Below are 22697 nucleotides of genomic sequence, written 5' to 3'. Positions count from 1 at the left end.
CAGGTAAAATCCCTGCAGCGCCTAGAGTTTCCACCGCTCGACCAGATGACCCAGTGTCCCAGTTACTGAGTAAACCATGGCCAAATGTGGTTCATCACTGTGACACACAGAGTCGTATTTGCCTAGCTGGTAGACCCGTCACTTTGAAATGTCAAATCTTGTTTTGTTTGGCTCATTTAACCTCGTACCTTCCTCGTGAGCGGAAAGTATTTAAAGTCCTTAATGCACTGGAGTACAGAGATAATCTACTCTGTTTTCCTTTTAAAGGAATCCTGTAAAATAAATAAACCATTAAAAAGTCAGATCGCAATGCTGCAGTTAAATGCAGTTATTTTGTCTTCTCTTCTTTCACTGCACTTTGAAGACAAAGATGCTTGATTTTTGCCCAGAGGGAAGAAACAAGGCAAAGTCTGAACGTTTAAACAATTAAGCTGTTACACAAAAACAGTTTCTACTTCATATCTACAAGTGCAATATCACAAAAAGTCAACAATATACTGATTACTACAGTAGGTCAATGAAAGAATGAAATAAAATACTCTAAATACAGTATGGACATGGAGCCCTGTGAATGGAGCCATTCAGCATGATTAGTTTTTCTCTTTATGATCATTTTGCTAATAAAACCTCAGAATGCAGGATAATTACTCTTACTGAATATCTCGTTTGACCTACTGCTGCCACTGTTTCACTTGTTTGAGCACAATCATTTCATTAAATTGGAAGATGTCTTTAAGAACAACTAATCTTCAACTCATGTCTCGCCCTCCTGTCACATGCTGAGTCTGTTCACTCCTTTTAATCCAGTCCCAATTAAAAAACAAGCTTTTATCTTCCTCCTTGGCATATAAAACGTCCCAGCCCTGCATTTTGTCTTGCTCCAGAAAGCACCACATTCCACCCTGAAGGAGCCGAGCCCTCCCCCGTTTTGTCACACAGCCTTGAAGCAATCATTTGTTTTGTTTTTTTTGTTTTTTTTAAATAACTTTTATGGGCATACAAAAAGTGACGGGCTGAGGTTGGAGGGGAAGAAGGAGCTGTCATCTTCCCACACACTGACCACAAAACACAAAAGTCCAATTCTTTTTCTTCACTTTGAGATTTTTCTTTTGAAAAGTCACTGAAAGAGGAGCGTTGTAAAAAAAAAAGGACTGCAGGATTTTTTCTGACCTGAAACCAACAGAGAATTAGCCAGCGATGTCTCTGAGAGGTGATGTGTGTGTGGTGACCGGAGCCTTTGGATTCCTGGGATGGAGGCTGGTGAAGTTGCTGCTGGAAGAGGAAAAAATGGCTGAAATTCGACTGGTGGACAAACATATTCAGCCACATTTACTTCAGACACTGCTGGGTAAAATCTGTTTCTCTACATCTTCACATTTCTCAGCCCAGGTGAAGTTTACTGTTAAGAAATAAAAAATAAAGATTCAATGTGCATGAAAAGGTTTGTCTCATAAATCCACACAGCTGTACTTTTCATTGGTTTTATTTAAATGTTATTTAAATGTTTATTTGACATAACTAAGCCTTATATGATGTTAATTGACAACTTTGCATTGTTGTAGACTGCAGAAGCGACACTGAGCTGAGTGTTTTCGAGGGGGACATCAGGGACGCTGATTTTGTGAAAAAAGCTTGTCGAGGTGCATCGATCGTCTTCCACATCGCATCCATCATTGACGTTACTGACTCGGTGGAGTACAGTGAGGTGTATGGGATTAATGTCAAAGGTAAATCACTTTTTCACTTCAAGCTTTAAACTTCTTGAGTTTTTTTTTTTTTAACTTTCTTGGCTCAGTTATTGAGATATCATTAATCATTATAGAGTCACAGACATTTTATGTACAAAACCTGCTTGGACTTCAGCTGAGATTTCAGCTTCATTTGGTACTAAACACTTCAGGACTTACATTTCAACACACATTTCAACATTTCATCAACTATTTCCTCCAGCTCCTGAGGAAAACAATGATGTTCTCTAACAGACAAAACTCAACCAGTTAGAAAACACAGGACCAAAGTATTGGGAGATGATAAGTTATAATAATAAATTTTTAAAAAATGATTTCAAACAACATAAAGCAACATAAAATACTATAAAAGGCAGCAATGGAGGAAACACGTCAATTGACATTTATACTGTTTTCACTGTTGACCTCAATCAAAACCAATTATTTTCTTCTTTCCACTGACACCAGCTCCACTCACTGACATTTAAAACTGTTTTCATGCTTATGTCACTTGACACTCTGACTTTTAGCTGCGTTCAGTTCACTTTTTAAATGACTCCATGTTCTCATTAATGCTTCAGATGACATTTCATCTCCTGACACCCTAACTTCCATTTTGGGATGTTTACCCTTGATCAACACTGTCACTGTCACTGCTACTTTAACCTCTTTCAGTTTGAGTTTTTGTAGAGCTTCAAGTACAACCTTTACTTTGCAGGGACGCAGCTGCTTCTGGAGGCATGTATTCAAGAGAACGTGGTGTCCTTCATCTACACCAGCACCATCGAAGTGATGGGGCCAAACTCCAGGGGTGAGCCCATAATTAACGGCAGTGAGGACACGATTTACGACTGCACCCTGAAGTTTACCTACAGCAAGACCAAGAAGGAGGCTGAGCAGAGAACCCTGCAGGCCCATGGAGAGGTGCTTCAAAACGGGGGTCTACTGGCCACCTGCGCCCTCAGGCCCATGTACATCTATGGGGAGGGCTGCCGCTTCCTGCTGGGCCATATGGGCGATGGGATACGAAACAAGGATGTTTTGTTTCGTATGTCTCTGCCAGAGGCCCGTGTGAATCCCGTCTATGTGGGCAACGTGGCTGTCGCTCATCTCCAAGCAGCTCGTGGCCTCAAAGATCCACAAAAAAGAAACACAATTGGAGGAAGGTTTTACTTCATTTCTGATGACACACCAGCTGTGAGTTACTCAGATTTCAACCATGTCATGATGGCACCTCTGGGCTTCCACATTCAAGACAAACTCATGCTGCCGCTGCGTCTCCTCTATGTCATCTGCTTCCTTCTGGAAATTCTGTGCACGATGCTTCGGCCTTTCATACACATCGTCCCACCGCTGAACCGGCAGCTCCTCACCATGTTGAACACGCCGTTCAGCTTCTCCTATCAGCGGGCTACGAGGGATCTGGGCTACAGCCCCAGATACACCTGGGAGGACGCACGCAAACGCACCATTGAATGGCTCGCCTCCGAGCTGCCAAAAGAGAGGCAGCGAATCCAACTAAATAACATAATAGAATAGAATAGAATAAGATGCTGGGACCACATCAACCCTGTCGCCTAGAAATTAAGTTTATATACAACTAATTTGCAATAACATTTATTTCTTGGAAAAACCAAAATTACAGGCAGATTATCTTTTTAACATCTAAAGCATTAGTGACTACAGCATTATTAAACACACCGTTATTTGGTATTGTGGTTATGTTTGGGTGCTTCCATCCAGCAATTAGGTCATGTCAGGTCACAGTTAGATTCCTGCTACAATAATAAACACCCTTTTTTCCCCATTCGTTCCAATGTTAACTATGAATATATCATCATATTTGCTGTCCGTCCTCTACTGGTCTGTTGTGTTTTGTTGTGTTCTTTGAGTATCTTATCTCAGCAACAACAAAATAAAAATGTACATCGTTCCAACTGGAAGAACTCCCTGTGATGCATTTTCCTTGTTAAGGGCTGTATTGTGTGTGTAATTACTACTTTACATTAAAAGTCACAAACTGTAGCAAACTGCACAACCATTAAAAAATATTGAAGTGGAAAACAGCAGAAACTGAGATGGTTTAACTGGTTAAAGCTGAGGAATAAATCAAAGCTCCAGTGAGTATTTTTCAGCTTACTTACAAAGAGCATTGATAGTGGAACAATCAATTGGCTGATTATTGATTTCAATCACATAACAGGGTGACCTCTCCTCACTTTCAGCACACACACACACACACACACACACACACTGAAGCTCACCCACACATAAACTAATGGGCAGCCAGGCCAGAGTCCAGCATTTTCAACAAACAGCCATTGAAACCAATGAGGTCACAGATCTGCTGCCAGGCTGAAAAACCTCAAGCAGTTGTCGGCCCAGTACAAACCCAGTCTGGGAAAAAAAGATATCTCCCACTCACGGGTGTGATGACTGAGTGAAAACAGCGGGGAAAGGTTTTCTCAAAGTGAAACTTAGATCACTGAGAAACATTGGTCCTGTGGCTCTGCCTCATGCTAATGCAGTTCACAGTTCTGAACACACAGCTGGGATTTTCTCAAGCAGATCTCAGTTCTCTGTGCAGAGGCTAAACAAAGCAGCTGAGCACAGACTACAGCTCCCAGGCAGCTACTCTCCCCGTCGCTTCTCGTGGATACAAACATGCTTTGTGAAGTCAAAACTCTCTTCTTCTGTGTTTTGACGGCATACGTCACGTCACAGGTGGTGGGTAAGTGCTCTGCTCGTGAAGGAGATTTTTTCTTGTGTGTCGGTTTTTTTGGTATTTGTCATGCAATAGTTTCTAACATGCACTCAAAGATGCTTAGAGCAACAAAAAGAGGGATTGTTATGGACCTTTGTAAAACTCCTGGCAGAGCACAATAATACAGCTACTTAACACTGCACACTGCTTACTGAGTGTAGCACAGTTGTAGAATCAATTTAACAGCAAGTACATTTAGACATCTGACGTTATTTTAGACTAGAAAGAGAAAACTGTTACTAAAACTCTGATTACAGCTGCTTATGGAAGCAGTAGAACAGTGTAAAAGTACTTCATGAAGATATCAAAACTAAAAATACTCTGTAGAAAAATGTTTCCTGTGACTGACCCTGTCCTCCACCATATCAGATCAATGTGTTTGAGTTTGGTTTTATAACCTGCAGCTACAAAATATTGAACAAATAAGACGTTTACATGTGTTGCATGTTAGCCATTTGGTTTTTGCACAGTTCAGGGATTGAAATAAACATTTATATGGTTTGTTACACACAAGCAATGTTATAATGTTGTGCAGTAAAATTAAAAATACATATAAAATCATACAAATGATTATTTAACTTTGTTAGACTGGGATAAGTTTTAGCTGAAGCTGGAGCATATTGTACCTGTAACACTGTGTTAGGTGGTTTACATTCAGGCCCAGTCATAATGAATAATCCCACTTTAATGGGGCAGGTGTGGAGGAAAAACAGAGAAATGAATGTGCTGACGTAAAAAACACCACATGGACGGGGTACCGGCAGCGGAACGTCAAACTGCAGGTCCAGTACCTGCTGCTGACCAGGAGAAACATGGACTGTGCACAAAGGTTCAGCCAGGAGTCGCTCACCAAACAGCCCTCCTACTTCAACAACTCCCTCCCAATCAAGGTCATCATCCATGGATACAGGTGAGGACAAAAACCTTTTCATCAGTCAAAGGGTGATTTCACTGCTTTTTGCCTTTCTAGACCACATCCCACCATGTCCACACCAAACACATCAAACCACTATGCAGAGCCGTGTCAAGTCTGGACCAGATTGGACCCACTGAAACCAAAGACTGTTTAAAATTTTACACCATACCGGACCCTGTCAAACTCAGATTAGCTTACACAGAGTCCTAAACACAGGTTCTACAACTCCCACAAAACCAGTCCATGAGTCATTTTTGGAAAGTCCCTACAAAATGAAAGTACTAGTTTTCTAATTACAGTTTTTACTGTAGCTTTAAAAATGTAAGAGGGACCATTCATTGAGGAAAAAAGAAAACTCTAAGTCAGGGGTGAGTAACCAGTCTTCCTTGAGGGCACTGCCCTGCTTGTTTTTGAAATTCCCCTGCCCCACCCACCACTGATACCTGGATCAGGTGTGTGCAGTCGATCAGAAGCTGCTTCTATTTGCCATTTCAGACCACTTCTCACCCATCACTCTCCTCCATCTCTTGCTTTAATACCTGATCTGACCTGACCTCACCTGTCCCCCAGAGTCCTGGGCAATAAGCCGTCCTGGTTGAAGGAGCTGGCCTTGGCCCTCCTCAGGGCGCAGGATGTGAACGTGCTGGTCGTGGACTGGGTCTATGGCACCTCCTTCGCCTACAACCTGGTGGTGGAGAATTACAAGGAAGTGTCTGTGCAGATCTCAGTCCTCATCAACCAGCTGCAGGTGGGTTTGTCACAATATGTACAGTTTATTTATATTTTCAGAAGTGACTCTAAATATCTCCCTGTTTATTCTGCTGCTTCAGTGGAATGTAGATGGTTTTGCACACTGAGTAAGTTGAAAAATATACTGTTTGAAAGACATTTACAGCTACTTCGAGCCAAAATGGGCAACATTCCTGGGCCCCAAGTCCATTTCATCTCATTGTTGAGACGTGTTGCTCTTTTAACAGTGAGCTCATAGCTCCACAGAAACAGCCTGAGGCGAAGACAAACATGACTGAGACTGCCACTGTCTTGTCCAACAGAAACATGGCTGCAAACTTGAGTCGTTCCACTTCATCGGAGTCAGTCTTGGGGCGCATGTCGCTGGTTTTGTGGGGACTCTTTTTGCAGGGAAGATCGGAAGAATCACAGGTGAGTCTGGGCCGCCTCTACGTGACATGTCAGTCCGGTCTGTTATATATTTTTTTCATCTTATTCCATTTGTAAAGTATGTGAAGAAAATAAGAGTTAAGATGCCATAATTACACTTCAGATTAAACATCATCTTATTCGATAAATAAAACCATGGAGGAGAAGCTCTACAGTCGTATGGAAACTAAAATGGTGCCAGCTGCTGTTATTCTGCTGCTGTGTCGGACAGTGAAGGTCTCCAGCTCACAGAGTCTCTCGCCTGTGAGTGTGTGTTGGTGTGACCCTGGACTATCAGCAGGACAACAACACTTTGATGAGAACCACACTGAAGCTGTGTGAAGAGGCACATCACTCAATACAATACACCACTGTTCTGTTGTTTATATCGGGTCTTTTTGTCTGAGTGGGGAGGCTGGTGTGACTTTCAATGTGAGAGCAATTCAGAGGAGACGCAGCTGCTGAAAGGACCTTTGTCACAAACAGAGCAAATTTATAAAATAAAACAAATATGAGATCAGTCAGAAAACTATCACTTGGCCACGCTAGGAGGTTTCAAGACTTGAACCATTTCCCTTTTCACAACTAGAAAATTCAGGAACCCCAGAATCTGAGAATTATCAAACACATAAGAAAGTGATGTTAGCACTTTGGATTTCTCTGGTTTCTGACTTTTTACCTTCATAACCTTGTGATCCAGGTCTCGACCCTGCTGGACCCATGTTCAAAGGAGCCGACACCTTTGACCGGCTGGACCCCTCAGATGCACAGTTTGTCGATGCCATCCACACAGACTCAGACTGTGAGACAACTTTCTTTCATATGATGCTAATGTCTTTTCATTGCCACACTGCCGCTAGAAACCATGTTCACTGGGTTCACATGTAGGAATTTGAATCATTTTGAATTTGGGACTTTTGGTTGGACAAAATGAGCAGTGTGACCGTCCAAACAATGGATTAATCAAGAAAAACAATCAGCAAATCAATCCACAATAGACCTAATCATTGGTTTAATAAGGAGAGCTCCCAGGGTAATAAATAATAAACAACTCGTAACTGGACAAATCCTTCTGCTGCTGCAGCCTGTTAACAGTATTTATTAGGTATATTTGTCATGCATCAGATTTTGGCATCTCCATCCCCGTCGGTCATGTGGACTTCTTTCTAAATGGAGGGAAGGACCAGACTGGATGTGCTCACTCCAGGTTTGCCTCAAGTAAGTTCAGCACTCACTAAAACCCCAAAACAGCCTCTGAAGTAGAGCCCAGACTACTTTCTTTTTAACCACAACGTTATAAATCAAATGTAAATTACACATGAATAGATTTAGCCCAGTGATCCTTTTGTAAATAACAATAATTTTGAAAATGACAGTCTCCAGACATCTGGCTGCCTTAGTGTTTCTGTGTGTTGTCAGTTCTTGTCTACTTTCCAGTGTATGGCTATGTGATATGTGACCACATGAGGGCGGTGCACGTCTACATGAGCGCGCTGAATGGCTCGTGCCCGTTGCAGGGGATACCATGCTTCACCTATGAGGACTTCCTGAAGGGAAACTGTGTGAACTGTGACATCTTCAGGGGCACATGTCCAACTATAGGTGGGGAAACACCACATTTTAGCTTTTACTTCTGTTGGTGCAGAGGAAGAAGGGAAACAACTTATCAGCTGCTCAGTCTGATTTAATTTTATGTTGTTTTATTTGACTTTTTTTATGATAATTTGTTTTGGTGATTTCTTTTCTTTTGTTGTTGAAACCACACCTGAATTCAGTAACAATCTGGCAAACTTTAGGTTCCACTTAGGAAGGCACAGAAGACATGGTGTAATGTTAATTTATTCACCCTTATTAGTCCCACAATGGGGAAATTGCATTACCCACCCAAAGTGTGCACACACACCCGGAGCAGCCATTACTGTGGTGCCCAGGGAGCAGCTGGGGGTTTGGTATTAAAGGTGGAGGGAGTGCTGGCTATTCACTCCGCCCCACCGACAAGTCCTGGTAAGACTCAAACCCACAACTTTCAGGTAACAAGGCTGACTCTCTATCCATTAGGCCACAACTGCCTGTAATGTAAGGAGAATGGTTTTAATAACACTGCTGTGATTCTGCTGAACACCACACTGATCAGATTTTAGATTAAAATATGGATTCGCTGAATTAAATTAAGCAACAAAATCCATATAATTTAATAATTAATGTCCTTCATAAATAGAAATCAGAGACAAAGAAGAAACGCTCAGCATCACCAGCAGATACAGCATCAGGCTGCACTCAGGCTGTGGGTCTGGTCTGTTCTGGCAGCTTCTTATCATTTTAACCACTGATACACCAACACACACACACACACATACATGCAGTGAGTTGTGCTTGTTTGTTTCAGGTTTATCAGAAAACTGTGGGATAACTGCATCTCCAGTCCCCAAAGAGCAGAAGCTTTTCCTCCTCACTACGTCTTCGCCACCATTCTGTGGTGAGTGTGTGTGTCTACATGTCTTTCTATGGTTGTAGGAACAAATTCTAGCTTAAAACCATCATTGTGGGGACATTTTGGCCAGTCTTCACAACTTGGCTTCAGTGTCAAGGTTTTTTAGCTATAGATGCTGGTCCACACTTATTTTTTTAGGGGCTCAGTGTGTTAACGAGCACATTGAATTAATTTGTCTCCACCATTCACAGCTATGCCATAAATAAAAGCATGACATTATATTTATGTTCCTTTTCATAGATACTGTTCAGTGCTAAAAAACCTGAAGTCATCAGTGATTTCATTCATTAATTTGGAATTCACTCCCATGTGTTCTGCAAATTTCAATATGAATTTGTTCTTGTGCTGGACATTTAGATATTTTGAGGCCTTGTCTCTCTAATGCAGACAAAAATTTTAAGCTGAGTTAATCTTCCCACTGTGCTCAGCTCATCACATCCTGCTGGAGCTGGAGGTTTCTCCCCTGAGTAAAAGTGCTGAGGTGGAAGTGACGCTGAGGACTGAGAACCTGGGGACAAACAAGAGGCTCAGGCTGTAGGTACTCACGGTCATGGTGTATCACATCTGTGGGTGGTTTTAAAAAAAGGATCTCTCAGACAAGTTTTTGTTAAGGTGCAAATTATTCAAACTCATCAGTAAACAACAATTCAACAATTAATCAGCGTGTCCTGTTAACACACCAAACCAGAGGTTTCTCTTACAGCCGTTGTTCAGTAGACTGTAATGCAGTGCTCTCATGACTCTGACTTCAGAGCTGCTACTGTCATCTTTTTTCCAGAAAAAGAGAATGGGTAGTTTCTATTTTGAGAGGACAGGTACAGTATGTTTCACTGTAGAGGCCCAGCCAGGTGCACAATACCACAATACTGTGGGAGAAAAGGTGCTGCATGCAGCTTCACTTGAGTCCCTTTTACTCTTTCTCTTTATGTGCTTTTTATTTTATGTGGCAGGGAGTAAAGATTTTTCTAGTTGCCTTCATTATATACAGAGTTATATTTCTGTTTTTGCATTAAGAAAAGAAAAATAGGGCAAACATGTCTGAGAGATGTAAGCAACTCTAAATTCATGTTCCAGCTTGTTGATTCATGTAGACTGAGACCAAAAGTCTGTTATTTTAACTCCAGGTAATAAACACAGAAGCCAATAACTGTCTGCCGTGATGAATGTTGATTATCTTAAACTGTGCATTTATCTTGTCTTGCTCCACTGGGGCAACATTAGTTACGTGCTGTGAGTAAATGTGTGTGTGTTTCAGTCAAACAGCTATGACAGTGTACAGGACGGTGTTGGCTCACCCTGTGGCTCTGTGCAAGATCTACTCCATACAGCTGAAGAACACTGGAGCTTGGTTCTACAGACAGGGAGACATCCACGTCAAGTCTGTGTGTCTGTCTGAGTTCCCCGCTCTCAGGTATAGCACCTGTAGGATTATCTGAACATGACATGCACCCACCTGCTGCAGTCGCCACATGGGATGAAATCTAGAAGCAACACATCAGAAACAGATCTTTACAAACAGAAATTTACTGTGTGTGTGTGTTTCTGTTTCAGGCGAGAGGAGCCGCTGTGTGTGAACAACATCAATATCAGACGAGGCGCTCCGTGGTCACATGACTTTGTGCAGGTGTGTGACTCCTTCTGAGAGAAAGATTTGCTCAGAAAGAAGGTGAATAAAAACACACCCCATGCATCGATAGTGAGGTCACCCATGAGTTAACGGGTCAAGATCATGAAAAAAGTGTTAAATCTCAGTGATCAGAGCCAAAAACCCCATTTTGTTACTGATTCACTCTGATACCAACTAATATGCTGTTTAGTCATACTGTTATTTAGCTAATCCGCTCATTTTTCCAACATCCTGGCTGTTTGTGATGGTGAAAAAATAAATAATTCTTGTGTTTTGTTATTCAGGTTTGCCTCTTTTGTAGATTTTGAAACTTTTCCAGAGATCCGGTTTTAATCCCATGGGCTAACTTATGAAAACTGTTCCAGGAAACCAGACTCTGTATTTTGGGGGGATTTTACAAATAAACAGAGAAACTGGTGCCTGGTCTTCTTTGGTGTTTGGATGTTCGAGACTTTAAAACCAAATGGAGCAAAAGTAAGTTGAAAACGGTGGAAACAAATGAATCCATTGAGATATTGTGCCGTAATCAAAGCTCTGAGTTGGTGAGTTCCTTTAGTAACTATCACATAAATCATTAAAAATACAAAGGCATTTTGGATTGGACAACAATGTGACACACACATTGATGTTGTGTTGGTAGGGAATCAGTGTCCACAAAAATGGGAACAAACTTGCACAGCAGTCGAATCAGACTGATTTGTTCAGATACAGAATTTAAAAAGCTTTTATTCCAACATGTGTCACGATGGGGTGGTCTTATTTTTATCACTTATCCACTGTAGTAAAACCTTTTTAACTTTTATTCCTCAATGACACGGTGTGCTTTAAGTGTTTTTGGTATTAACTTAGTAGTTTTAACCCACAAGCTCATATTTAAGGAAGTACTGGAGACATTTTCACTGCACACAAAGAACTTTATGGAGAACAATTGGCCCCATGAAAATACTTTTTAAAAACACTGATTTCTTCAGTTTAGTCCCATCTCTCTATTTTGGAAGTTCATAACAAGCAAATAAGACAGTTGACAGTACACATGTATCAAATACTCTGTTACAAAAATTAAAAAACATGGTCTATAGTCATCCAATATATTGCCAAAGAAGATGTTGTCCTGGCATCATGCTCAGAAAATCATTACATTTCTGACACAGAACCAGCTCATGGTGCATTCAGGTACATAAACATGCCCAACAAATCATGACAGTGACACACGAGGACAAACTCTGCTGCTAATGTGCAGGTTTTCTACCACAAACCTTCCTGCACTGAAGTGGAAAGTCCTCAGGAAGGATGCAAAACTAAAGGGTTTTATCAGTTCATACAATGTGATTTTTAAAAGTTGATTTCTGATGAAAAATTAGTCAGCTCTAGAAAATGTGTAGTGAAATGTGTGTAGTCTGCAGAGTTTAAGTGATTTGTGAAGCAAACATCAAAAGTCAAATTTAACAGTAAATCATGTTAAGTCCAACCTAAACAATCACAGTTCAACATCAATCAAAACCTAATTCTTTTTAGCAAAAAAAACATTTTTATAACATACAACAATATTTCCAGACATAATGTGCTGGTAAAGGGTGTGAAGGGTCAGTTTGCTCAGTGCCAGTAAAGATGATGGTGTAAATATGATATAAATAAATGTGTTGACATCAGTAGATACACAACCAGGGTAAACTAATGGCTGCTCTTTGAACACTGTATTGTTTCATTAGATGTTAAATTGTTTTATGGTTTTTTACTAAATGAGTAGATGGGGTGGGTCCACAACATAAACAAAAACATCAGCCCCAATTATTGATTGTTAAAAGATACCAATATCACTCAAACTGTAAGTTAAGTGTAGAGAAGAACAAACAAGTATTGTAAAAGGACTGAAGATACTAAGCAGTGGGAGGAGACACATTATTGCTGCTGTACTCAAAATACTGTAGTATGTCCAGGAGAGACTGTCCTCACAGTTTAGGAGTGTCTGTGGGAGCCAGCGGCGCTCTGCCCCTGTGGAATCGAGGCGGTAGATTCACTTCACTATCACCTCCTGCAGAGTCAACATCGAAGTTTCAGTTAGGAAAGACTGAAGAAGTACTCAGATCTGTTACTTAAACAACAGTCCTCTGTGTAGAAATACTACATGTAAAACTCAAAACTTTGTTGAGGAAACACCAAACATATGAGCATCAACATATAATTAAAGTACTAAAATTAAAATTAAAGTACTTATTATGCAGAATGATTAAATAATACCTAATGAAAACTAATCTTAAATAAAAAATGAAAAGCTTCTCATGTACAGAAGCATTCAGAGCCTTTGCTGCCACCACAGATTGTCATTGAAATGTGTGGAACTGGGCTGGAGTTCACCTGTGGCAAATTGAAGTGATTGGACAGCATTTAAGAAGCCACACACCTGTGCATATAGGGTCCCACTATTCATACTGTTTGTCAGGACAACACAGTATAATGTGCAAAAATTAAAGAAGGTGTGGATACTTTCTGAAGCCACTGAATAGTAAACCTGCTCACTGAACTGGTCAAAAAGTCACAGTTTGCTTTTATTTAGGATAAAATAACACATCTGATATTACTGTATGCTTTTTCTGCATCACACCAGACCACAGTCATTTACTGAAAGTCCTGTGAGAACCTAAAAATATTTTTTTTAAAATTAATGCCGTGAATATTGTAGCTAGCCTACTGCAACACCTGATATTTTGGCTAATAACACATGATCATAACATGATCTTTTTTGTTCACTTTTTTTGTTCACATGTTCACTTTAAAACGTTTCTGCATCGATACGGAAAAGTTAATAATCGATGTTAATATTTGATTGAATAAAGTCCGCCAGTCAGAAACGTTGTACCATTACCGGACTACAAACATCCTACATGCATGCGTGCTTATAGCGCATGCGCACGCTTACGTGCGGTCCTGTCAGAACGCGGGGGGTTTAAACTCCTTGTCCCTTAGCAACGTCTACAGTGCGTCACATCGTTGGAAACGTTATTTCATTGGCTACAGCATATGTCAATCATCACTGACAAACAATGCGACTGGCTGATTTCACTGACATTAGAAGTTGTTCTAGCCCCTGGGTGGGTTTTGTCTGTGAGTCCCGACTTATTGAAGAGCCAAAACTTGACGGCCATGCTGTAAATTTACTGTCTCTTTGTATGTTTGTGGTAAATAAATGGCGAAAACAACCGGAGAACAAACAGAACTAAAACTTTTTAATGAGGACTTAACAGTGAAGGACAGTTTTGGCTTTTTCTTAAGGAAAATTAGTCTTTTGGACTAAAAACCTGGAGGCATTTTGTTCACTGGGGAAAAAACTGATATACAGCACAACTGTTGTTTCACTACATGTGTGAGTCAGCAAAGGTAAGAATTACCATGAATTACCATCTTACTGTGTTTGTACTCTTGTTAAACATTAAGGAACTGTTGTCTCTGTGATGATTCAATCCTAAATTGGTTTCTACCATTTGAATCATCAGGTTTTCCACTTTCAATTGATATATAGTTTGTCGGGCTTTATTCAAATTAGCCCAACAATCTTCGGAAATACAGATTCTGGCCCGAATACGGGCGGTGGTGTTGCAAGTATAGAAATGATTCATGTTTTTTAATTAAATCGTGGGCCTCCAAATCGAAATTGAATCGAACCATGGCATGCCTAAAGATTCCCACCCCTACATTTTACTGATACATTCAGTATCAACCTATTTGCCAAATGTAAATTAATCTTCACAGTTCATTCAGACTGTCCTATTTGCTGCTGCAGTTTTATTTTATATGAGAGTTCTGATCTACTGCTTCATATGACTCTGCAAACCAAACTCTACCCTGGCTCCACTACCCAGCTATGAAATGTGATTCCCCACCTGTGACTGGGTGACGGCTGGTTTTGTGATGGTGGGAGGACAGGCGGGGGTGGGCACACTGGATTAATGGCAAATTTTTTGGGCATCCCCTAAATTTCCAAGATCAAATCTCAGTCAGATAAGGACACAGCTGCTACCTGAGTGACCTCACCATTGCTTTGCCACCAGTGAAAGTCTTAGTCTATAGCTATAGTCTATAGCAAAAAATCAAACTCAGTACTAAATTTACACATAAACAATATGTCTGGTGGCCAGAAAACGAAGCATATTTTAAGTAATAAAAAACACAGCTTGGCTGGACTAGATTATTATATATATATGTATATATATATATATATATATATATATATATTTATATATGTATATCATATCCTGCAAACCTACCAGAATGAGTGTTTATTTCACAGACAGATATCATCAGATATTAATTTGACGTAACGCAGTCTCATCACAAAGTCACATTTAATAGCTGTTGCGTAATAACAGAAATCCCATCAGCATGTGAACTTTTCCCAGTTGTAATGTTCCGATTTCAATTTCTGCCAAGGTCAAGAATAAACTACAAACCTTATCAATGTGATTATTTTGTACGTTAGGATGTATGTACTCATATAGTACTAGTAAATGTAGTAATACAACAATGAATAAATACCCCACTAAAAGTAAAAGCCCTGCCTTCAAAATCACTTATATCACTTAAGTAGAAGTCAGAAACATGTATCTACAGTAAAATTATCTGAACAATATTAACGTGAATGCTATACTGATCTCAGCCTTCCCGCCCAGAGTTAGGTTAGTAAGAACTGTGCACTGCAGGCCATCCATGCACACACCGACCCCAGGTGAGGTACTTACATGTAGCTTAAGTGGTGACCCAGTGTGTTAGCTCCAGTGCCCTGCCCCTCTACCTCAAATAATCCCTCTCATTGCCATAATCCATTAGGGAGCCCGCCACATCAGCGAAGTCCTCCAGGACCAGGCTGGTGGAGTCCTCACCAGAGGGCAGCTCCGGGTCTAACCCCCAGGGGTGCTGATAGTGGTCATGCTGGGTGGCCTGGGGCTCATCCAGTTGGGTCTTCCTTGGTCCAGGCAGATGTGGCTGGAGGGGCTGAGACTGTGCTGGATTGGATTTCTCATAGGTTGGTGCTGAGTCTTCGTCCTGCTGTTCAGTTTGTTGCTCCTTGACCACACCGCCATCACTGCCACTGCCGCCTTCGCTGCCCTGTGAGGAAGGGGCCAGGACGTGGTAGAGGCTCGGCAGACGGATGTCCAACAGCACCCCGCTCTTAATGTAGAGCTTGTTGTTGAGATTGTAGAGCTTCTCTGCAATGTCGTAGCCCAGCATGACAGCGAAGATGCGGGCAATGTAGCGTTCCTTTGATATCAGCATGTAGAGGCGGCGGCGACGCCATGAGATGTAGCGGGAGTCTTCCTCTGCTGTCAGGGTCACCTGGGGAGTAAGAATGAAACAGCTGAATAAGGATGTGTTGGGCTCTTGGATGCAGCAGAAAAAAGCTTTAAACACAACATCCACGTTGATTCTGCAAATAGCTATGGTGCAACTTTATTTAAAATAGTGACAGCTTTATTTATATAGCACCTTTGTTACAGATGTATGCAATTTATCTAGGCCTCCATGATGAAGAAAAGTCCAATATTCCCTTTGATTTAGGTCTGTTAAAACTCTCAAACTACATCAGCGTCTCCTGAAATGAACTGCACATCTGGCCCCATACCTGGAACTTTCCTTCCTCGTTTGGTCTGAGAGACTCCCACTCTGGAGAGTCGAGGAACTGGTGGCGATGGATGTAATGTAGGAACTGGCCCTCCAAAGATACGCTGATCCTAAAAGACCAAGAGAAATGCAAGGTTAAAATGACAGACGAGGAACACAAAGTGGTGATGAGAGCAGAGAGAGCTGCAAACCACTTTTCAGGGCCACTCTCAGACACTGGGGTTCAATATTAGTATAAATATCTGTCAGGGCGGCTGTGGCTGGACTGGGCAGTAAGGAGCTCCTTATTTTCAGATAAACTGATAAGACCACAGTTCTCCTGCCTTTCAGCACACATAAATCATAATTTAGGACTCCAGGACATTCTTCCTCCAGAAAGCTTTATTTTAAAAAGAATAACTTCCACACAGTGAGAAAACCCAGCACACTTACCTTTCGGATGTCACTGGATTACATCAAGCAGTTCAGTCTAAAACATTTGCTTTAACCTTTTTTCAATGTGAGTTTCATTTTGTCATATCTGCCCTGCAAATGACCTGCTTTGTTTCAATCACCTGACATACACAGACAAGATATTTAGGTCTCCTCGGGTAAACAGTTCTATAAAAACCTTCCAAACCTTTTCCACAGCCCAGTCCTTGTGTGACAGCAATTTTAAGGACAGGATAAGACAATGAAATTTGAAAAAGAAATCTAATTATCTGTCACTATAAACTGAAAGAGGAAATCAGAAATATAATGTAGACAGTTATAAACAGGTGTCAAATCTAAATGATACTGATGTTCTGGTGCACTCACAGCACTTGGTCACCATAAGGAGAGTATCTTCATAGCAGTTTCATTAACAGCTGTTCTTCTGTGTATTGTGGTATTGATTAAGCCATAAGGCATTAACACTGGGGAATCCCATGCTAAGAATGCCACTGTACTGCTGCACTATATTGCATATGGCAAAGGCCCAGACTGTGAAGATCTAATGTCTAAACATCTAAAAACAGATGCTGATTATGAAACACTCATGCTAATCTTTATATTTGTAAAATGTATATAAAATCTGCCACATAAACATAAAATTATTATCAGCTTTTTGTTCATTCATCGTTCCAAATTTAGCTCAAATACTGAAAGCTGTCGACACTATGGCCAACATTTACCGTAAGCTAAGAGGGGGGGTCCACTTTACTGTCCTACGTAAAAAGATATTGTTTACCCAGTTGGCAGCATGCACAGGGACGACGCACCAATGAGTCACAGACAAAAATACTTTGTTTACAACATTTCTCTTGTGTAGGCTCCAGCACAGTGAGTGCTAATGCAGCTCTGCTTTGAGGATGTTTGGAAGAAGAGGATACATTTCCTGTGACGGCTACATGCTGCCAACTGCCCAAAGAGTCAAAAATAGAAAACCAGTCCTGAAATATCCAGTTAACATCATGTCAAGTGTTGGTCAGTGACAGAAGGTAATTAAGTACATGAGCTCCTCATTGCTACTCTATATTCCACCACTTTTCAGAGGGAAATGTTTACTTACCTACATTTATCTGACAGGTTATTAGTTACTTACTTTGTAGATTAGTGTTTATTATAGAAAATATCTGATCAGCATTTTAGTATGATGCATTTTAAAGTGTAAACTATCCAGTGGTATGTAGAGTAGGTCAGATTAGCTGTATCTTGATAAGTTTGGATGTTAATAATAATTCAGTGTTATAATAACACTCTTAAAGGGCCCCTCTGTAAAACTAGTACTTGTGATACTGAAGAAGAATCTTAGGTCAATGCATCATTTCAGCATTTGAAGCTCAGTGGCCTCTTGTGTTTCACTCATGCATCATTTCCAGACACGGGCTGAAAAAATAGCCAACACCAATACCCAACACCACACTACCTGCTTACCTCCAAACAGCAGACAGACAGGGTTAGAGATGAGCTACTGAATGTAGTAGAGTTTAAAGAATCACTGGACTTGTATTCATCTAGTAGCCATAAACATGGCTATGAGTTGATGCTGCTGTTGCTCTGAAACTGCTGCATGTGTAAATAAGCAGCTATTTTCCAACACATTGGCCACATTAACTTAAAATGTGACAGTATTCTATGTAGGACGATGTGAGTGTATTGCAGGCTTAACACATTTATGGAGACAGTGGTGGTGGTTTGCATTATGTTGTACAGTTGTGAAAATGTGGACACAGGTCCAAACACACATACACATACTCCCCACCTTCCAGACAGCAGAAAGGAGAGCTGGTCGATGGGTGTCTTGCCCTCCACAGCATAACACTCTCCTGCTTTCAGCTCCACCACCTTATTCTCAAAAGCATTTGCTATCGCCTTGAACACCTGGACAGGCACACCCAGTGGCAGGTAGACTGCCTGGTAGAGGGAGGTCAGCTCCTCACTCCGTATGCCCTCCTGATGCAGCCGATAAAAAAGGTGGCAGATTTGACCAAGGCAGGCGAGCAACATAAGCAGGTTCCAGGTGAAGACGTCCAGGCCGCAGATCGTCAGCCAGCCCCACAGGGACAGGCACAGGAAGGCAGGAACCATAAAGCCGAAGATGAAAAGACACCCATAGGCCCCGCTTCCTCCCATGTAGCCCAGGAACAGGATTGTGTTACCCAGATGGTAGATGGCTCCTTCGGTGTTGTTGCTCCAGCCATCACAGAGAGGGGCAAAGATCAAGGTGTCCAGCAGAGTCGTACCGTCTGCACTCATGTTTGAAACTCTTCAAATGACAAGCTCAAGAATCACTGATGCACAAAACAAACTGATCCAAAAACAATTCTTACTAATGAAAACTGGTGCTATATCTGTCGTATTTACACTTCAAACCAACCGTCTTTGGTGGAATTATAGCTTGATCAAAAATAAACACGACACTGACCGAAAATGTCAGATATAAATGTTTGTTCCCCTGGCATGCAGTGGAAAATTCTTCAATATGAAGAAGTTCTCACGGCTCTGTTTGAAACACAGCTGGAATGGGATTTTTCTTCTTCTCCTCTCATTATGTGTCCCTTTCTCTCTCCTCTGGCTTCTCAACCTGTCTTTCTCTTATGTGTCTTCCTGAAGTCTCTGTTGCTTTGCTTGTCTATTTCACTCACCGGCCTGCACTGCAGAGCCAACAGCTGGAAGAGAAGGGATAAGGGAGGGGGGCGTTGATAGAACCCCAGAAGGATAACCATGTTTGGAATTGAAACCCAAGGAGGAAAGAGTGGTGGACAGAAAGCAGGCCTGCTACTTAACATAACAGAGAGAGAGAGGCAGGAAACAAGAGGCAGGAGAGGGACTATAACAAATACTGGGTCTCTGAGAAGCTCACTGTGTCACACACAAAATAAATACAGGCTTCCCTGCAGCTACAACACATTTCCTCCTTCACTCAAACTTATGAGTCCACTCTGCTCCCAGGAGAGTGGGCTTGCTGGTGCATATTTAAAGACACTGAAATAAGTGGGATAGCAGCACAGGTCAGATTTCAGGTAGGGCCTACAAACACCCACCAACACTACCCCTGCAGCTTCACATACCCTGCTGTCTGTTCAGACAGAACTCACAGGGATGAGCCCATCTCAATGATTTAGAAAGAAATCTTTAGCTTTATTTTTCCCTTTTTTATTAGTGCAAGGCAGTAATCAGACAATATGACAGAACAAGCTGTCAAAAAGTCAAAAATCACGTGAAAATATATGATAAGCCATTTTATCTGGAAAACCTTGCACAAATAGTAACTAGTATTTGACCTATAACAAGTGGGCAGATTTAAAAATACAGTGTCCTGTATGTTTGGGTAAAACATTAAACACAGTACTAATTTAAGATATGAAATTAAAAAAATCCACAGTTTAAAGTGCAAACATTTTTTATTTAAGGGCACTATTAAACATATTGGTTTTACACAAAGTTAATAGCAGTGCATACAGACCAATTTCATTTATACTGTAGTCTCCAAAAGAAAGTGTGCTGTGTGAGTCAGGTGTGAAGGTCTCACACAACTTTAAGGACTTTGACCAGTGTTCACAAACAAACCCAACAAAAACGACTTCATAGACATTAAAATACAAAGTCCCCTGAAATAAATCTCTATATACACACACACACACACAGGTATACAGATTTGGAAGAATAATTTATGAATAGAATAGAATTACTATCACTGCATAACTGCTATAGCTTAGCATTTCCAGCAGGTTTTGTGAATGTGTGAAAACAGTTGTCCACTGCCAGGCACACTTCAGTCACAGTGTTACACTACAGAGAAAGAATGCTGATATGCCAAGTATTGACTTTGCAGGGGTAGGAGCTATTTTTAAGCCCAAGTGCATACCAGGGACAGCAACTGGGGCTAGCAGCCATTTTCACTGTGCGAACAGACCTTCCATATGCAACCTTAAGACGATAATATTTAAATATAAACGCACAGGAATGACAAAATCTTACTGCATAGTACTTTTATTAAATTTTAAAACAACATTTTGTTCATACACACATTTCACAAATTCCCCAGACATAAAAACCTTTACACAGGAAGACATCCACTCAAGCACATCCTTTTATTACCCGTCCAATCAAGATATAAATAAAAGGCAAAGAAGAAGAAAGAACACCCAGGGTCGTCTTCCACTCACAGCAATACACTGCAGGAGATCAAATACACACAGTGAGCATTACAGTGTCTCATAGTACATTAGAACCATTAAACCATTATACTTAAAACCTTTTTTTTTTTTACAGCCTTTTTGTTACAGCCCAATCTGAATTACACAAAGTTGGGCATTTCACAGTTCTCAGAAAAGGCAGATGCCCATTTACACACCAGGACCAAATAAAGGACCAAACATAAAAATAAAAAAAAGCTGCAGACGAGCTGATAGGACACTACAAACTAGTCAGGTGCAAGTGTAGTCATGTTTGTAATGGCTGAATGTGATACTTACCCCACGCACACACACGCACAAAATGGAGTGATTATATTTTGAATCCAAGTGCTCTCATGCACTCTTTATGTGCCTCGATTAGATCTGTGCACTTCTCCTCTCCCTTCTCAATGATGCTAGGTTACAAACAGAAATAAGGCATGAATCCACATTTTCAATGGCAAAAGACAGAGAATTTCAGAGTAACATGTCACACACGTACCAAGCATCCCTGACTTTTTTCGTTTCTGGACAAGCACAGCAAGGTTTTAGTGGCTTCTTCTGCTCTGTGCTCCCAGTCCCAGCAGAAGACTCCAAGCTGGCTGCAGACAGTGTCGACATTTCCCCGCTGAAAAAGAAAAACATTCACCTAGTTACCAGGCTTGGAATATAGATTTGCACATCAAGTGTATTTTTGCCAACCAAAAGACATGTCACAGTAGGAGAAACACACGATGTTTCATACAATCAGCAACGAGCGACTAACTATGCAGAGGTTGAGGGATTAAATAATCGGTTTGCTGCAGGGCTGTTTTAATGCGTTACAGTCACATGAACGAGGCTAGCATAGCCTGCTAGCATAGTTAGCTAACCGCGTAATAACGTCACCCTCAAAACCTTCACATTAGCGCGTTAACCGTGTCCAAGTTGACAAAAGTCACGGTTAAAGGTATTTATTCAATCTACTGACTATGACAGCAACTAACCAAGTTATAACTTACTTGTATTTAGGGCAACTAGCGAAAGTTCACCTTCAATGTGAAAGCACCACGATGGTAACGAGCTCACGTGATTAAAGGCGTCAACGGGGGCTTCTGGGATATGTAGTACGTTGCCACGTCGGCGGGAAGAAAAAGGGAACAGGCCACATAGTAAGAAAGGTAACAAATTAGCGTGATAAATAAAGACAGCACAATATATAGTTATCCCATATTTATACTCATGTTATTAGCATATCCACAGAGATTAAGTTAACCACTTGTTTCTCTAAAAGACAACTAACCTGCAGCGTTTTCTGAATAATTAAGACTCCATATATCCTTCCTTGTCTTTGTTTTGATGCCTTTATCAATTTTTAATTGATAAAGGCAGTTATCCCATATTTATACTCATGTTATTAGCATATCCACAGAGATTAAGTTAACCACTTGTTTCTCTAAAAGACAACTAACCTGCAGCGTTTTCTGAATAATTAAGACTCCATATATCCTTCCTTGTCTTTGTTTTGATGCCTTTATCAATTTTTAATTCACAGTTTTCTTGTTAAATGCTTTTAAATACATTTTTAGGACAGAACATGACTCGTTGAGTGTTGGTCAGACAAAACAAAGCAATTTGAATATGTTAACGTCAGCTTCAGTGATTGTTAATGGACATATTTCACTGTTTGGTCATGTTTTGTGGACTAAACAGTAAATAACACTAAAGAAAATAAGTGTCAGAGCTGTTTATGGTGAAAGTCATTGTTGGTTGCATTATAAT

The 22697-nt window shown here is 40.8% G+C and overlaps 4 protein-coding genes across 5 annotated transcripts; 2 read left to right on the top strand and 2 right to left on the bottom strand.

The window, feature by feature from the left end:
* The first annotated feature begins 857 nt into the window (after nt 1-857).
* hsd3b1 (hydroxy-delta-5-steroid dehydrogenase, 3 beta- and steroid delta-isomerase 1) lies at nt 858-3664 on the top strand. Its single transcript, XM_026295714.2, has 3 exons — nt 858-1348; nt 1563-1727; nt 2446-3664. Exons 1-3 carry the CDS (start codon nt 1198-1200, stop codon nt 3264-3266), a joined length of 1137 nt encoding a protein of 378 aa, XP_026151499.1. The 5' UTR covers nt 858-1197; the 3' UTR covers nt 3267-3664.
* A 474-nt stretch (nt 3665-4138) lies between these two features.
* pla1a (phospholipase A1 member A) lies at nt 4139-11101 on the top strand. 2 transcript variants are annotated; one of them, XM_026296440.1, is made up of 11 exons: nt 4139-4458; nt 5188-5401; nt 5978-6155; nt 6460-6568; nt 7266-7367; nt 7691-7783; nt 7985-8167; nt 8952-9041; nt 9485-9590; nt 10312-10467; nt 10608-11101. In XM_026296440.1, exons 1-11 carry the CDS (start codon nt 4392-4394, stop codon nt 10696-10698), a joined length of 1389 nt encoding a protein of 462 aa, XP_026152225.1. In that variant the 5' UTR covers nt 4139-4391; the 3' UTR covers nt 10699-11101. The 2 variants fall into 2 exon arrangements, with proteins under 2 accessions (XP_026152225.1, XP_026152226.1); XM_026296441.1 differs by having other exon boundaries at nt 4140-4458; nt 8003-8167.
* A 475-nt stretch (nt 11102-11576) lies between these two features.
* Nucleotides 11577-19414, bottom strand: popdc2 (popeye domain cAMP effector 2). Its single transcript, XM_026296447.1, has 4 exons — nt 18521-19414; nt 16298-16406; nt 15417-16011; nt 11577-12715 (listed from the first exon to the last, which is right to left on the bottom strand). The coding sequence occupies exons 1-3, from the start codon at nt 19012-19014 to the stop codon at nt 15466-15468; spliced, it is 1149 nt and encodes a 382-aa protein (XP_026152232.1). The 5' UTR covers nt 19015-19414; the 3' UTR covers nt 11577-12715; nt 15417-15465.
* Nucleotides 19415-20733: 1319 nt separating this feature from the next.
* cox17 (cytochrome c oxidase copper chaperone COX17) lies at nt 20734-22030 on the bottom strand. Its single transcript, XM_026294632.1, has 4 exons — nt 21938-22030; nt 21439-21564; nt 21237-21352; nt 20734-20936 (listed from the first exon to the last, which is right to left on the bottom strand). The coding sequence occupies exons 2-3, from the start codon at nt 21555-21557 to the stop codon at nt 21268-21270; spliced, it is 204 nt and encodes a 67-aa protein (XP_026150417.1). The 5' UTR covers nt 21558-21564; nt 21938-22030; the 3' UTR covers nt 20734-20936; nt 21237-21267.
* Between the last annotated feature and the right edge of the window lie 667 nt (nt 22031-22697).

Source organism: Mastacembelus armatus, chromosome 21 (genome assembly GCF_900324485.2).
Source record: "Mastacembelus armatus chromosome 21, fMasArm1.2, whole genome shotgun sequence".
In the NCBI taxonomy this organism is placed as follows: Eukaryota; Metazoa; Chordata; class Actinopteri; order Synbranchiformes; family Mastacembelidae; genus Mastacembelus; species Mastacembelus armatus.
The sequence above is the reverse complement of the archived record's forward strand: the minus strand, read 5'-3'. Positions and strand labels throughout refer to the sequence as shown.

Coding starts and splice junctions, on each gene's coding strand:
- hsd3b1 (XM_026295714.2), top strand. CDS start 1,198: ATGTCTCTGAGAGGTGATGTGTGTGTGGTGACCGGAGCCTTTGGATTC. Junction 1,349..1,562: donor TTTACTTCAGACACTGCTGG/GTAAAATCTGTT, acceptor GCATTGTTGTAG/ACTGCAGAAGCGACACTGAG. Junction 1,728..2,445: donor GTATGGGATTAATGTCAAAG/GTAAATCACTTT, acceptor TTTACTTTGCAG/GGACGCAGCTGCTTCTGGAG.
- pla1a (XM_026296440.1), top strand. CDS start 4,392: ATGCTTTGTGAAGTCAAAACTCTCTTCTTCTGTGTTTTGACGGCATAC. Junction 5,402..5,977: donor GTCATCATCCATGGATACAG/GTGAGGACAAAA, acceptor CCTGTCCCCCAG/AGTCCTGGGCAATAAGCCGT. Junction 10,468..10,607: donor TCTGAGTTCCCCGCTCTCAG/GTATAGCACCTG, acceptor TTTCTGTTTCAG/GCGAGAGGAGCCGCTGTGTG.
- popdc2 (XM_026296447.1), bottom strand. CDS start 19,014: ATGAGTGCAGACGGTACGACTCTGCTGGACACCTTGATCTTTGCCCCT. Junction 16,407..18,520: donor TCCTTTCTGCTGTCTGGAAG/GTGGGGAGTATG, acceptor TTGGTCTTTTAG/GATCAGCGTATCTTTGGAGG. Junction 16,012..16,297: donor ACGAGGAAGGAAAGTTCCAG/GTATGGGGCCAG, acceptor CTTACTCCCCAG/GTGACCCTGACAGCAGAGGA.
- cox17 (XM_026294632.1), bottom strand. CDS start 21,557: ATGTCGACACTGTCTGCAGCCAGCTTGGAGTCTTCTGCTGGGACTGGG. Junction 21,353..21,438: donor AAAAAAGTCAGGGATGCTTG/GTACGTGTGTGA, acceptor TTTGTAACCTAG/CATCATTGAGAAGGGAGAGG.